The sequence below is a fragment of the Giraffa tippelskirchi genome, chromosome 7 (genome assembly GCF_054371585.1).
Source record: "Giraffa tippelskirchi isolate mGirTip1 chromosome 7, T2T-mGirTip1v1.2.pri, whole genome shotgun sequence".
Lineage (NCBI taxonomy): Eukaryota > Metazoa > Chordata > Mammalia > Artiodactyla > Giraffidae > Giraffa > Giraffa tippelskirchi.
The window spans coordinates 35,809,054-35,822,634 of NC_137281.1; the positions used below are offsets into that span (position 1 = coordinate 35,809,054).

General features: G+C 47.8%; 1 protein-coding gene across 1 annotated transcript; it reads right to left on the bottom strand.

The window, feature by feature from the left end:
- Positions 1-7,959, bottom strand: CCL22 (C-C motif chemokine ligand 22). Its single transcript, XM_081514238.1, has 3 exons — positions 7,850-7,959; positions 6,308-6,431; positions 1-1,912 (listed from the first exon to the last, which is right to left on the bottom strand). The coding sequence occupies exons 1-3, from the start codon at positions 7,920-7,922 to the stop codon at positions 1,828-1,830; spliced, it is 282 nt and encodes a 93-aa protein (XP_081370364.1). The 5' UTR covers positions 7,923-7,959; the 3' UTR covers positions 1-1,827.
- Positions 7,960-13,581: the final 5,622 nt, after the last annotated feature.

Sequence of the window (13,581 nt, forward strand, 5' to 3'; positions counted from 1 at the left end):
CACTGTTGCAGAGGATTTATTTTCCAGAAGGCCTGAGGGGCAGGGGCAGGGGCAGGACAGGAGCAGAGGGAGATCCCAGAACACTTGAAGGCCATGTGCATGGGCAGCAGGTGGGTTAACACTTCTAGTACTTGTAGTGGAAAAATGCCCTTGGGCTCCAGGAGGGGACAGAAGCCCTGAAAGACACTGATTTTTATGGCTGGCAAAGCCACATTCTCTGTGGCTTCAACCTGAGCCTAACAGCAAATCCCTTAAGATGGGTATTCCCATTCTCAGGTGAAGCTCAGAGAGGTTAGATGTTCTCCTCAGGGTCACACAGTGACAACCACCCTGCCATGCTGCATCAGGCTCCCTCAGAAAGGAAAAACCACAGATACCTGGGGAACCTATTGTCTCCAAAGAGGTGCAGATAAGTCCCAAATCCCAGTCATTAGCCTAGCTACAGCCACCTGAGAACAACCTCCATTCAAGGCTCTTTCCCTTAACTATATCCCACACATTCACTCCAGGGGTCAGGAAATCACTGCCTTGTTCTCCTGCCATACATTTTCTAAGGCTCTTCCAGTCATTTATTTGGCCTTTTAAGCATTTGCCCTCTTTACTTATACAAATATAACTAGAGCTTATAATACCAAGCCAAGTGTAGTCATTCACATTGCGGCATGAATTTAGTTATTAGCTATTCGGGAAAGGAGGAAGAAAAAATGAGGGACTCTGAAGAGACCCTCTGAAGAGGTCAGGCCTGGATGTTGGCGGTTGGAGGGGCAGTAAAAACCCATGGTAAGCAAGAATGTTAAAGACTTCTAACAAAGGAAGAAAGGTGAATCTGGGCAAATTTGAGGCTTCCTAATGGACCCCACCCGGAGAAGGCAATGGCGACCCACTCCAGTACTCTTGCCTAGAAAATCCCATGGATGGAGCAGCCTGGTAGGCTGCAGTCTGTGGGGTCGCACAGAGTCGGACACGACTGAAGCGACTTAGCAGCAGCAGCAGCAGCAGCAATGGACCCCACCAGCCCTTCTCTAGATGACCTTAAGTCTCTGTATTGATGCATGAGAGCCTTTGGGAGGTGAGAGAGAGAAACTACTTTTATTGACTCAGTCTCCAGCCTCTTACTGAGCCCTGATTCTGAACCAGCCCCTGTGCTCTCTGCTGGAGGCCAGGAGACCAAAGTAACTCAGATGTGGATATTGGTCTAGCTGGTGGGGCTGGAGGACAAGCTCTCAAGTCCTGAGAATTCTAAGCAGATGGTGATCAGTGTTGTTAAAGGGAGGCAGAGGGCCCGTGGAACTTTAAAAAACTGAATCTCAATTACTGGCTGCTTAGGTTGAGTGATGCCCTGGAGGAGGGATGGGGTCGGACAGGTGTAGAAAATGGAAAGACATTCTGGGTGTCAGGAGCAGCCCAGGAAAAGAGCCAGAAGTGGAAAGGTATGACATGGGTTGGGAGAACAGGGAGCTGGAATCCAACATGCATGAAGGGAAATGAGACAGGACTGGAGACCGAGGTGTCAGGCTCAGGAACTCTGACCTCAGCCGAGGGCAATGGGGAGCCATGGAAGGGTTTGGAGCAGAGGAGTGACTGACCAGGATGGTGGATCCTCTGGCTTTGGTGGGGCAAAGGGTGGGTTGGAAGGTTAGAGGGGAGATGAGAGTCATAGCTGGAGGCTTGACTGAGGGTGACAGCTTCAGGGATTAAGATTAAGGACCGCTGAGAGAGTCGTTGGCACAGGCTCATGTCAAGGAAGCCGCTGTAACAGGAGGCAGGTGGGGATCCGTGAACCTTCCTGGAGGAACCAAGGCCACGGTCATCAGAGCAGGGCCTGCCTCATTGGTTCAGCTTCTGGAGAATCTTCCTCACCCAGTGCTGTTTGGGGTCAGCACAGATCTCTCGGTCCTTCAAGGTCAGCAAGCTGGAAGGCAGAAACACCAGGGAGAGAAGGAGGCCTCATTAGCATGCAGTAAGGATGCCATGGTCCACTGCAGACAATTTGCATACAGCAGGTGACTCATAAATGCAGGTGACTCACATGTCTTAAGAAGGACAGGAGGAAATAAACATCAAGGACTTCCCATACCTTCAGCCCCAGCCCCAAGTGCCAGGACAGGCCAGGAAATAGTATGCCCAAGAAGCCCATAATCACTGCTGACACTGTCTTGGGAGAGAGTATTGGGTAGTGGCCAAGAGCATGAACTTTGGAACCAGCTTATCTGGATTAACGTTCTAGCTCTGCCACTTGTTAGCAAGTCCCTTAACTTCTCTGAGCTTCTGTTTTCACAGCTGTAAAATGGGCATGATAATTGTGGTCCAACTTCCTAGGAATCTGATGACAATTTGATGAATTAATATATAAACTGGAGTGCTCAGGACCATGTACAGCAGACAGTAGATGCTATATAACTGTGCCAGGAGCTGGCCCGAAGGTCTTTTTTTAACTTTTTTTTAAAAAGCAGAGGAATCAGAGATCAAATTGCCAACATCTGCTGGATCATCGAAAAAGCAAGAGAGTTCCAGAAAAACATCTATTTCTGCTTTATTGACTATGCCAAAGCCTTTGACTGTGTGGATCACAATAAACTGTGGAAAATTCTTCAAGTGATGAGAATACCAGGCCACCTGACCTGCCTCTTGAAAAACCTGTATGCAGGTCAGGAAGCAACAGTTAGAACTGGACATGGAACAGCACACTGGTTCCAAATAGGAAAAGGAGTATGTCAAGGCTGTATATTGTCACCCTGCTTATTTAACTTATATGCAGAGTACATCATGAGAAATGCTGGACTGGATGAAGCACAAGCTGGAATCAAATATCAATAACCTCAGATATGCAAATAACACCACCCTTATGGCAGAAAGCGAAGAAGAACTAAAGAGCCTCTTGATGAAAGTGAAAGAGGAGAGTGAAAAAGTTGGCTTAAAGCTCAACATTCATAAAACTAAGATCATGGCATCTGGTCCCATCACTTCATGGCAAATAGATGGGGAAACAGTGGCTGACTTTATGTTTTGGGGCTCCCAAATCACTGCAGACAGTGATTGCAGCCATGAAATTAAAAGATGCTTACTCTTTGGAAGGAAAGTTATGACCAGCCTAGGCAGCGTATTAAAAAGCAGAGACATTACTTTGCCAACAAAGGTCCATCTAGTCAAGGCTGTGGTTTTTCCAGTAGTCATGTATGGATGTGAGAGTTGGACTGTGAAGAAAGCTGAGTGCCGAAGAATTGATGCTTTTGAACTGTGGTGTTGGAGAAGACTCTTGAGAGTCCCTTGGACAGCAAGGAGATCCAACCAGTCCATCCCAAAGGAAATCAGTCCTGAATATTCATTGGAAGGACTGATGCTGAAGCTGAAATTCCAATACTTTGCCCACCTGATGCGAAGAGCTGACTCATTTGAAAAGACTCTGATGCTGGGAAAGATTGAGGGCAGGAGGAGGAGATGACAGAGGATGAGATGGTTGGATGGCATCACCAACTCAATGGACATGAGTTTGGGTAAACTCTGGGAGTTGGTGATGGACAGGGAGGCCTGGTGTGCTGTGGTTCATGGGGTTGCAAAGAGTCGGACACTACTGAGTGACTGAACTGAACTGAACTAATGAAAGTCACATAATATAAAACATACTATTTTAACCATATTTAACTGGACAGTTCAGTGGCACTAAGTACATTCACATTATTGTGCAACTCTTACCATCATCCATCTCCTGAATTTTTCACTTTCCTAAACTGAAACTCTGTCCCTATTGAACACTAACTCCCCACCCATCTTCCCCACTCTCTGGCCTCTGGCATCTACCAATGTACTTTCTGACTATGAATTTGACTCTTCTTAGGTACCTCATAGAAGTGGAATCAAACAGTATTTGGCTGCACCTAATGTATATCGAAATACATTTTTAAGGTTCACTTGATATATGTTGGCCTGAACTTTTAACACTGATTTTTTTCATAAATCCTTCAACGATCCTATGAGCCTCCAGTATTCTGTTTCACAGTGAGGAAAGTGAGGCCCAGTGAGGTAAAGGAACTTGCCCAAGTGCCAGAGCTGGTAAGACCCGACTCATTGTGCTTGCTTTAAACTGGACGCTCTGGGGCAGGGCCTTCAGAGAACGTCCCCATCCTGGCCCGCCCCCGAGAGACCTGAGCCCAGAGAGGAGCGGGGAGCAATAGCCCAAGACCCCGTGGCAGTTGTGGGCTCGGGCTTCCACTTTTGCCAGAGCTGCAACAAACACGCCTGATCTGCACACGTGTGCGCGCACATACACACAGATGACCAATGAACAGAAAAAACAAAGAAGGCAGCAAAGGAAGATTGATCTTGGCCGTGGACAGCCTGCCCTGGCTGCTCTATGGCACCGGACAAGGCTTGGCCCCTCTCTGAGCTTTGATCTTCCCATTCATCGAACCACATTCCTTCTAGCATCCCTTCCAGCTCAAGATCCAATAATCACATGTGTCCCTGGTGGCTCAGCAGTAAAGAATCCACGTGTCAAGGCAGGAGACTCAGGTTCAATCCCTGGGTCGGGAAGATCCCCTGGAGAAGGAAATGGCAACCCACTCCAGTGTTCTTGCCTGGGAAATCCCACGGACAGAGGAGCCTGGTGGGCTACAGTCCACGGGGTCACAAAAGAGCAACTAAGAAACTGAGTGACAAAACAACAGCAACCACCTCTCACTGAGCATCTATTATATGCCAGAAATTGAGTATTACACCTCCCACTTTATTATCATGCCCTGTGATGCTCAAAAAGGCCCCACAACTCACTGTGTCCATTTACTCACCTGTAAAAAGGAGATTTAACAGTACCTACTACATTGAGTTGTTTGAAGGACTAAATGAGTTAATATTTATAAAGTGTTCATAACAGTGCCTGGCATTTAACAAGCACTCTCTACGCGTTTGATAAATAAAAATAAATGAAGGTAATCATTCCCACTATACTGATGGGAAAACTGAGGCCCAGTATTGAAGTGATCAGAACCTTAGCAGGGCTTCCCGCTTCAGTCTTCTTGCATTTTACCCCTTTGAGGGGTGGAAGATGAATAAGAAGGATGAAGATGAGAAGATGACAGAGACCCAAAGGGGGTCATGAGTCCCCAGGTTCAAATACCCCACCCCCAGCAGACTGCAGGCCAAGGAAAAGGAATCAAAGAAGCTGAGAGAAAGCAGCAAAGGAGAACAAGGACCCAAGAGTCCTGGTTCCAGCCTGTGAAACCTTGAGCAAGTCATTTCTCCTCACCCCATCCTGAGCCTGTTTCTCCATCTATGAAATAGAAATAATAGCACCTCCTTATAGGATCACTATGAGAATGAAACAGTCATGCTCAGAACAGTGCCTGGCCCAGAGGAAGAACTTAGTGTCAGCTCTTAATATTCTCCTGGTAAGCATGGGTTGCCTCATTGAAAATAAATGAAATAATGCCATTTGAAGCAACATGGATGGACCTAGAGATTTGTCACACTGAGTGAAGTAAGTCAGACAGACAAGGAGAAATATCATACGACATCCCTTATATGTGGAATCTAAAAAGAAATGATACAAATGAACTTACTTCCAAAACAGAAAGAGACTCACAGACTTAGACAACAAACTTATGGTTCCTGGGTGGGTGAAAGGATGGGGGGGAAGGCACAGTTAGGGAGTTTGGGATGGACATGTACACACTCCTATATTTAAAATGGATAAGCAACAATGGCCTACTATATACAGCACATGGAACTCTGCCCAGAGTTATATGGCAGCCTGGATGGGAGGGGAGTTTGGAGGAGAATGGATATATGTGTATGTATATCCCTTTACAGGTCCTTTTGCTGTTCATTTGAAATCATCACAACATTATTTGTTAACCGGCTATACCCCAATAAACAAAAAGAAAAAAAATAAGAACGGACTGCCTCAAATAACTAAATCTCAGGGCACCGGGGATCCAAGATGCTTCTGATGGGAACATCTTTGCTGACTCAGGCTATTGCCTGTCCCCTGAACCCTACGCTCTACAGTAGCTCTACACTACCTAGTTTACCATGCCCGCGGATGCACCCTCTGTGTCCTCAGAACCAGGCATATGTTGCTTGGCACAAAGGAAGTGCCTGATAAGATCTGTCGAATGATCACATGGTGTTTTTTTCTTGGTACACCCAAGCCTTAGCTGAGCCATCTAGTCCAACCAGGGGCTCCCCTGACATCTGGGCATCCAGCTGCATTCCTCCAGCCCTGCGTGGAGCCCACCCACCTGCACCTGGATCCTCCTGGGCAACACCCATCAGGCTCTCTAAGGCCTTGCCTCTCCAGCTCCCTACTCACACCACGCCAGGCCTCCGGCAGGAATTGGAAGTCCAGTAGTAATATTTCACCAAACGCAGGGGCAGAGGGTGACGGATGTAGTCCCGGCAACAGATGCTATCCTCTACGTTGGCACCATAGGGACCTGGGGGAGAGAGGTGTTCAGAGGCATCACAGGCTGGTCTCCCTTGGTCCTCACCTCTGACTCAGCTTTTCTGTTCTCATGTGGAAGGTTGGTGTCCAAATGATTCTGGGCCCTCAAAGACCCCACTCTTGGATCTCTAAGAAGCCACTAAGCACCCGAAGTCTACACTCTGCATCAGCCAGCTCAAGGGAGAGGGAGTCAGACTCACTGAGCATCAGCAATGCCCTAGGGCGACTTCCCTGATGGTCCAGGGGTTAGGGCTCTGTGCTTCCACTGCAGGGGGCACGGGTTCCATCCCTGGTCAGGGAACTAAGGTTCTCTAAGTGGTATAGCACTCCACAAAGAAAAAAACAAACAAACAAGCAAAAGAAAACAACGCCTAGTGTGGCCAAGAATAAAAAACCCACCAAAACTCAACCAAACAAACGAAACAATGCCGAAGCTCTAGATGGGACCCAGAGACTCTAAACAGGAAGGAGCCTTAGAACTTTGCTATTCGAGATGAGGTCCGTGGACCCTCATCAGCATCACTTAGGAGCTTGTCAGAAAAGTTCAGTGTCTCGTCCCAGCCAGGTTGAATCAGATGTGCACTTTGAAGAACTCTCCAGGTCTTTGGAGAATTTCCCTTCAGCTCACATCTACTTTAATCCCCTTCCTGGAGCAAATGGTGAGACTGGGGTCCAGAGAGGGAGGTGGATTTGCCCAGACCACACAGCAGGACCCGGGAGAGTGTCAGGTCAGTGGCTCAGACAGAGTCCAGTCACCCAAGCCCCGGTACGAGTCTCACTCTACCCTGAGTCACGTAACATCTCTGAGACCTAATTTCCTCCTCAGATCCAGGGGGTAATAATAGTACCTATTCTCTGGGGCCTTTAATGCAGGGAAAAGTGCTCAGGAACCCCAGTAAATGAGCAATCATTGTTCCTGACTCCCAGCCCAGTCCTCATTCCCCTACCCAACACAGGGCAGAAGGGCAGACTTTGAGATGAAAAGAGAAATCAACAGCCCAGTGTTGAGGGGAAGTTCTGGAGCAAAAATGGGGTAGTGAGAGGGCAGGACCAGTCTTCCAACGGAATAACCCTTACCCCTGCTCCTACCTTTCTCCACCCAGGCTGTCCTCCTTCAGGGGCTCCTTCTCCACACCCCAAGACCCTATCCTTGAGTTCTCTAGGGGGACCCTGGGCCATGCCCACCACCACCCCTAACCCAGCTGAGGCAGATCCTAGACTCCAAGCCTTCAGGACTGCTCATTTAACAGATACAAAGACTCAGGTCTGGTGGAAGCAATGGGACTAGCCCAACAGCCAACAGACTGGCGTCTTCGGCTCTCAGATCAGTACTCTCTCCACCACATGAGGAAGCTATTGTAGTGTCTGACCTTGACTTCTACAGAAAGCCCTGCCTCTTCCCAATCTCACCTGCCTCTGTTGCTTGAAGTATCATAGCCAGGAGGATGAGGGCAGCCAGGAGAGGGGTCTTCAGGCTGGCCATCGTTTTGACCTATGTCCCAGCTCAGGTGTCTACAATCACCAAAGGACAGGGAGGTCTGATATTTAAGCGCTTGCTACACCCACAAGCCTCAGACACTCTTAGTCACCCGTGAGGCCAGAGTCTCTGACATTCACATTATGAAAGAAGAACTCCCGCTTCCTTCAAAGAGGAGGAAATTCTCTGTGGCCAGGAGCCACTCAAAGGGGACCCCCACGCTCACCTCTCCCTGAGTTTCAAGAGATGTGAAATCCCCCTTGAGCTGGGCCTCTTGGAGGCCTGTGCTCCCTGGGGTCTGCTGGCTGTGTGGTCTTGGCCATGTCACTGGACGTCTCTGGGTCTCAGTTTCCCCATCTGGAAATGGGGGAGATGTTTTCAGAGTCCCACCGACTTACCCCAGTGGTTGTTTGTAAATCAAGTAAGAATGGGGACAGGAGCCAAACAGCCCCAAGCCCTCGCCTGGAACTGAGGCCCATCTTGTCCCCTTGGTGACCTTCATCATGGATCTGCCTTCAAAGGGAGAAGCCTATGGACCCCTTGGCTTATTTTCTCTGCCGCATCACCAGCGTCCTCCAGGGCTTCTCACAAGGTCTCAACTTGGGCCAGTTCACGGTCATTTACATTTCCAGGTTCCCTTGTGGCTCAGCTGGTAAAGAATCTGCCTGCAGTGTGGGAGACCTGGGTTCGATCCCTGGTTTGGGAAGATCCCCTGGAGAAGGGAAAAGCTACCCACTCCAGTATTCGGCCTGGAAAATTCAATGAGTCACAGAGTCAGATATGACAGAGTGACTTTCACTTTCTTTCTGTCCTTCTTTCCAGCTGTCTCTACGCTCTTCCTCAGCCACCCCCTTTTCAATCTACCACCACGTCCCACTGATTCTGCTTCCTAAGTCTCTCTCAGATCTGTCCCCTTCATTTACATTTCCAGGTTCCCTTGTGGCTCAGCTGGTAAAGAATCTGCCTGCAGTGTGGGAGACCTGGGTTCGATCCCTGGTTTGGGAAGATCCCCTGGAGAAGGGAAAAGCTACCCACTCCAGTATTCGGCCTGGAAAATTCAATGAGTCACAGAGTCAGATATGACAGAGTGACTTTCACTTTCTTTCTGTCCTTCTTTCCAGCTGTCTCTACGCTCTTCCTCAGCCACCCCCTTTTCAATCTACCACCACGTCCCACTGATTCTGCTTCCTAAGTCTCTCTCAGATCTGTCCCCTTATCTCTGTCCCCATTGTCCCTGCCCTGTCCTGGCTGCCTCCACCCCAGGCTCAGGTGCTGGCCCCTCATTCCCCATTCCACAATGCAGTGACCAGAGGGAGCAGCCCTGATTCCAAGCTCCACACGCCTGCTTCAAAACCCTGATGTGCCCCCACTAAACCCATTCTCCTGATTGTGACCTTCAAGACACGACCCTATTCCAGACACGACCCTCCCCCACAAACTGGTCTCCCTCCCATGAGGAATCACATCACTTTCCTCACAGTTCCTCAAAGAGGTCTGTGGCCTGTCCCTGGCCATGTATGCCCTTTCCACTTCCCTACTGTATAAACTCCTACTCATGAATCAAGAGCCATTTGAAATGTCAGCCTCTAGGTAAGCACACCCCCTCAGGACTTAAAATTCTCTGGGGTGACCTAGAACATGGACTCAAACAGATTACATCATATTTTCTCTTTCTTGGGCTCCTCCCAGAAGCCAAATTGATTCATTTCTTAGAAAGCAGGGTCTCCATTTATTTGTCTTGGCAGTCCAGGGTCTCCCAAGAGTGGGGTACATTGTGGGTGCTCAGAATACATCTAATGGAGGAGAAAAAAGGGACTTGCCAGTAAGTGGCTGAGCCAGCCTGGAGTTCAGGACTCAGCAGTACTCTACTTGTAAAGGGATCCACCCATTCATTTATTCATCCATTCAACAAATATTTATTGAGCCCTTGGTAGACAAAACAACGAACCCCCAAAAGTGTCCACATGTAATTCCCTGAACTTGTGAATGCTGCTGCTAAGTCGCTTCAGTCGTGTCCGACTCTGTGCGACCCCATAGACGGCAGCCCATCAGGCTCCGCTGTCCCTGGGATTCTCCAGGCAAGAATACTGGAGTGGGTTGCCATTTCCTTCTCCAGTGCATGAAAGGGCAAAGTGAAAGTGAAGTTGCTCAGTCGTGTCTGACTCTTAGCGACCCCATGGACTGTAGCCTACCCGGCTCCTCCATCCATGGGATTTTCCAGGCAAGAGTACTGGAGTGGGGTGCCATTGCCTTCTCCGAACTTATGAATATGTGACCTTAAATGGTAAAAAGGACTTTGCAGGTGTGTTTAAGTTCAAGCCTTTCAAACAGAGAGACTTCCAGGATTATCTGGATGGACTCAATCCAATCACAGGGTCATTATAAGAAAGGCCAGCAAATGCGTCAGCTACAGACAGGATAAGGGATGACATAAGCAGAAGTTTACGTGATGTGATGCTGTGAGCCCAGAAATGCAGGCAGCCTTGAGGAGGTGGGAAAGGCAAGGAAACAGATTCTCCCCTAGGAATTCCAGAAGGAAAACAGCCCTGCCAACACCTTGATTTCATACCACTGAGACTGATTTAGGACTTCTGACTTTCTGAACCGTGCATGGGTGCGTGCTCAGCCGCTTCAGTCGTGTCTGACTCTTTGCGACCCCACGGACTGTAGCCCACCAGGCTCCTCTATCCATGGGATTCTCCAAGCAAGAATACTGGAATGGGTTGCTGGGCCCTCCTCCAGGGAATCTTCCCCATCCAGTGATCAAATCCATGTCTCCTGCATTGCAGGCAGATTCTTTACCCACTGAGCCACCTCTGAACTGTAAGATGGCAAATTTGTGTTGTTTTAAACCACTATGTATCACAGCAGCAAGGGCAGACTAATACAAGAAACTGCCATGTGCAAGGTACACCGCCAGGATCTGGGTACACAGCAGTGAACAGGTCCCTGCTCTCCTGTAGACAATAAACAGAGGAAAAAAAAAACAAGCAAGGTAATGTCAGGCTGCAGTGAGTGCTATGAAGAAAACGAAACAGAGAAAAACGATGGTGACTATGGGAAAGCAGGCTGAGTAGTCTATGAGGGGTGACATGCAAGCTGAAATTCAGATGATACTAAGAAGCCCACCAGGGTGGAAAGGGCAAGGGTCAAGGGTGAGAGGGCTGAGCAGCTGGCGCAGAGCGAGTGCAGGAATGGGGCAGCCAGGTGGGAAAGGCGGGCGGCAGAGGCGGGCAGGGCCTGTTCAACTGAGATTCCTATGGGCCTCCTGATGGATCTGCACTGGAAGTGCATAGCATTGCCTTGGAAGACCTCGTCAAAAGCCGGTCACAGAAGGACAAATACTGCATGATTACCATTCTGTGGGGTTCCTGGAGGAGTCAAATTCATAGAGAATGGTGATTACTAGGGTCTGGAGGTCAGAGGGAATGAGGAGTCAGTCTTTAATGGATACAGAGTTTCAGTTTGGGAAGATGGAAAAGTTGTGGAGATGGATGGTGAGGATGGTGGCACAATCTGGTGGTCCAGCGGTCAAGAATCCACCTGCCAATGAAAGGGACACAGTTTCCATCCATGATCCCAAAATTTCCACACACCACACGGGGCGACTAAGTCCGGGTGCTGCAACCACTGAGCCTGAAAGAAGAGAAGCCCCCGACTGCAGCGAGAAGCCTGAGGTCTGCAGCTGCGGAGCAGCCCCCGCTGACAGCAACTAGGGAAAGCCTGCCTGCAGCGGTGGAGACCCAGCACAGCCAAAACTCAATGAAGAACTTTAAAAGTGAGTGTATTTAATGCCACTGAACTGTACACTTAAAAATGATTACAGTGGTAAATTTTACACTATGTATATATTATCAATTAAAAATAAGAAAACAAAAGCCTATGAAAAGATATTTCGCATCTTATGTCATCAAGGAAATGCAAGTTAAAGCAATGAGGAGATACCACTACACCCCTATGAGAATGGCCAAAGTCTGGGACTCTGACAACACTGAGGGCGTGGAGCAACATGAACCCATGCATTGCTGGTGGGATGTTAAACAGTACAGCCACTTCGAAAGTCTGGAGGTTTCTTACAAGACTAAGTATGCTTTTACTGTCTGGTCCAATGATTATAATCCTTGGCATTTACCCAAAGGAAAACTGAAAACTTATGTCCTCACAAAAGCCTATAGTTTAGCAACTCTATTCCTAATTGTCAAAATTTAGGAGCAACCAAAATGTCCTTTAGTAGGTGAATGGATAAAATGTGGTACTTCAGACAGTGGAATTATTATTCACTGCTAAAAAGAAAAGAGCTATCAAACTGTGAAAAGGCATGGAGGAAACTTAAATGCATATTACTGTTATTGTTGTTTAGTTGCTAAGTCATGTAGCCCATCAGGCAGCCCTGTCCATGGGATTTCCCAGACAAGAATACTGGAGTGGGTTGCCATTTCCTTTTCCAATAACTAGCTAAGTGAGAGAAGCCAATTTGAAAAGGCTAACTACTGTATGACTCCAACTATATGACCTTTTGGAAAAGGCAAAACTATGATAAAAAGATTAGTGGTTACCAGGGGTTAGAGGGAAGAAAAGATGAATAGGTGGAGCACAGAGGAGTATTAGGGCAGTGAAAATACTCCATATAACACCATAATGATGGATACACATCGTTGTATTTTGGTCCAAACCCATACACCACACACCAAGAGAGAATAAACCATAATATTATAAATCATAGACTTTTGGTGGTTACAATGTGTCAAAGTAGGTTCACCAGTTGTCACAAGTGTACACTCTGGTGGGGGATGTTAATAGTGAGGGAGCCATGCATGTGGAGGGGGTGGGCAGGGAGTATATAGGAAATCCCTGTACCCTCCTCTCAGTGTTGCTGTGAACCTAAAACTACTCCAGAAAATTGTCTTGAAAGAAAAAAAAAAGGTGTTACCCAGAGTCTAACCAAGCTCTAGCCCTGAATCCCATTTTATGAGAAATACAGAGTCTAGAGGAAAATAAATGATCCCACGAGAAGGCAGACAGCTCCAGGAGGTGGGACCTTCCAGGCCTCCTAAAAGTCAGCCGTCTGGGGATCAACACACAGTCAATGTTCTTTTTTCACAAAATGTGGATTAGGGACAATGAAGATTAAAAGTGATTTAAGAGACAGTCAAATATGTAGAATATATAGACTAGTTGAATCCTAATTTTGAGAAACAGTTATAAAAGATCTTTTGGGGACAAACATGGAAATTTATTTCTTTTTCTTTTTTCTTTTATTTTTTAAATTTTATTTTTAATTGGAGGATAATTGGTTTACAATGTTGTGTTAGTTTCTGCTGTACAACCACGTGAATCAGCCATATGTACACATATATCCAGGCATCCCCCGTGGCTCAGCAGTAAAGAATCCGCCTGTAATGCAGGAGACACAGGAGATGTGGAGTCAATCCCTGGGTCAGGAAGATTCCCCTGAAGGAGGAGATGGCAACCCATTCCAGTATTCTTGCCTGGAAAATCCCATGGATAGAGGAGCCTGGCAGGAAGCAGTCCATGGGTTCGCAAAGAGTCGGACACAACTGAAGTGACTGAGCACACAGAATACATATATCCCCGCCCTCGTGAGCCTCCTCCCCACCTCACCCCCATCATATCCGTCTAGGTTACCACAGAGCACCGGGCTAAG

What these genes read in the sequence shown, in the direction of transcription:
- CCL22 (XM_081514238.1), bottom strand. Translation starts at nt 7,922, where the DNA reads ATGGCCAGCCTGAAGACCCCTCTCCTGGCTGCCCTCATCCTCCTGGCT. An exon ending in ACTTCAAGCAACAGAGGCAG is followed by an intron (nt 6,432 to 7,849) that starts GTGAGATTGGGA and finishes TCTCTCCCCCAG; the next exon opens with GTCCCTATGGTGCCAACGTA. An exon ending in TGCCGGAGGCCTGGCGTGGT is followed by an intron (nt 1,913 to 6,307) that starts GTGAGTAGGGAG and finishes TCTGCCTTCCAG; the next exon opens with CTTGCTGACCTTGAAGGACC.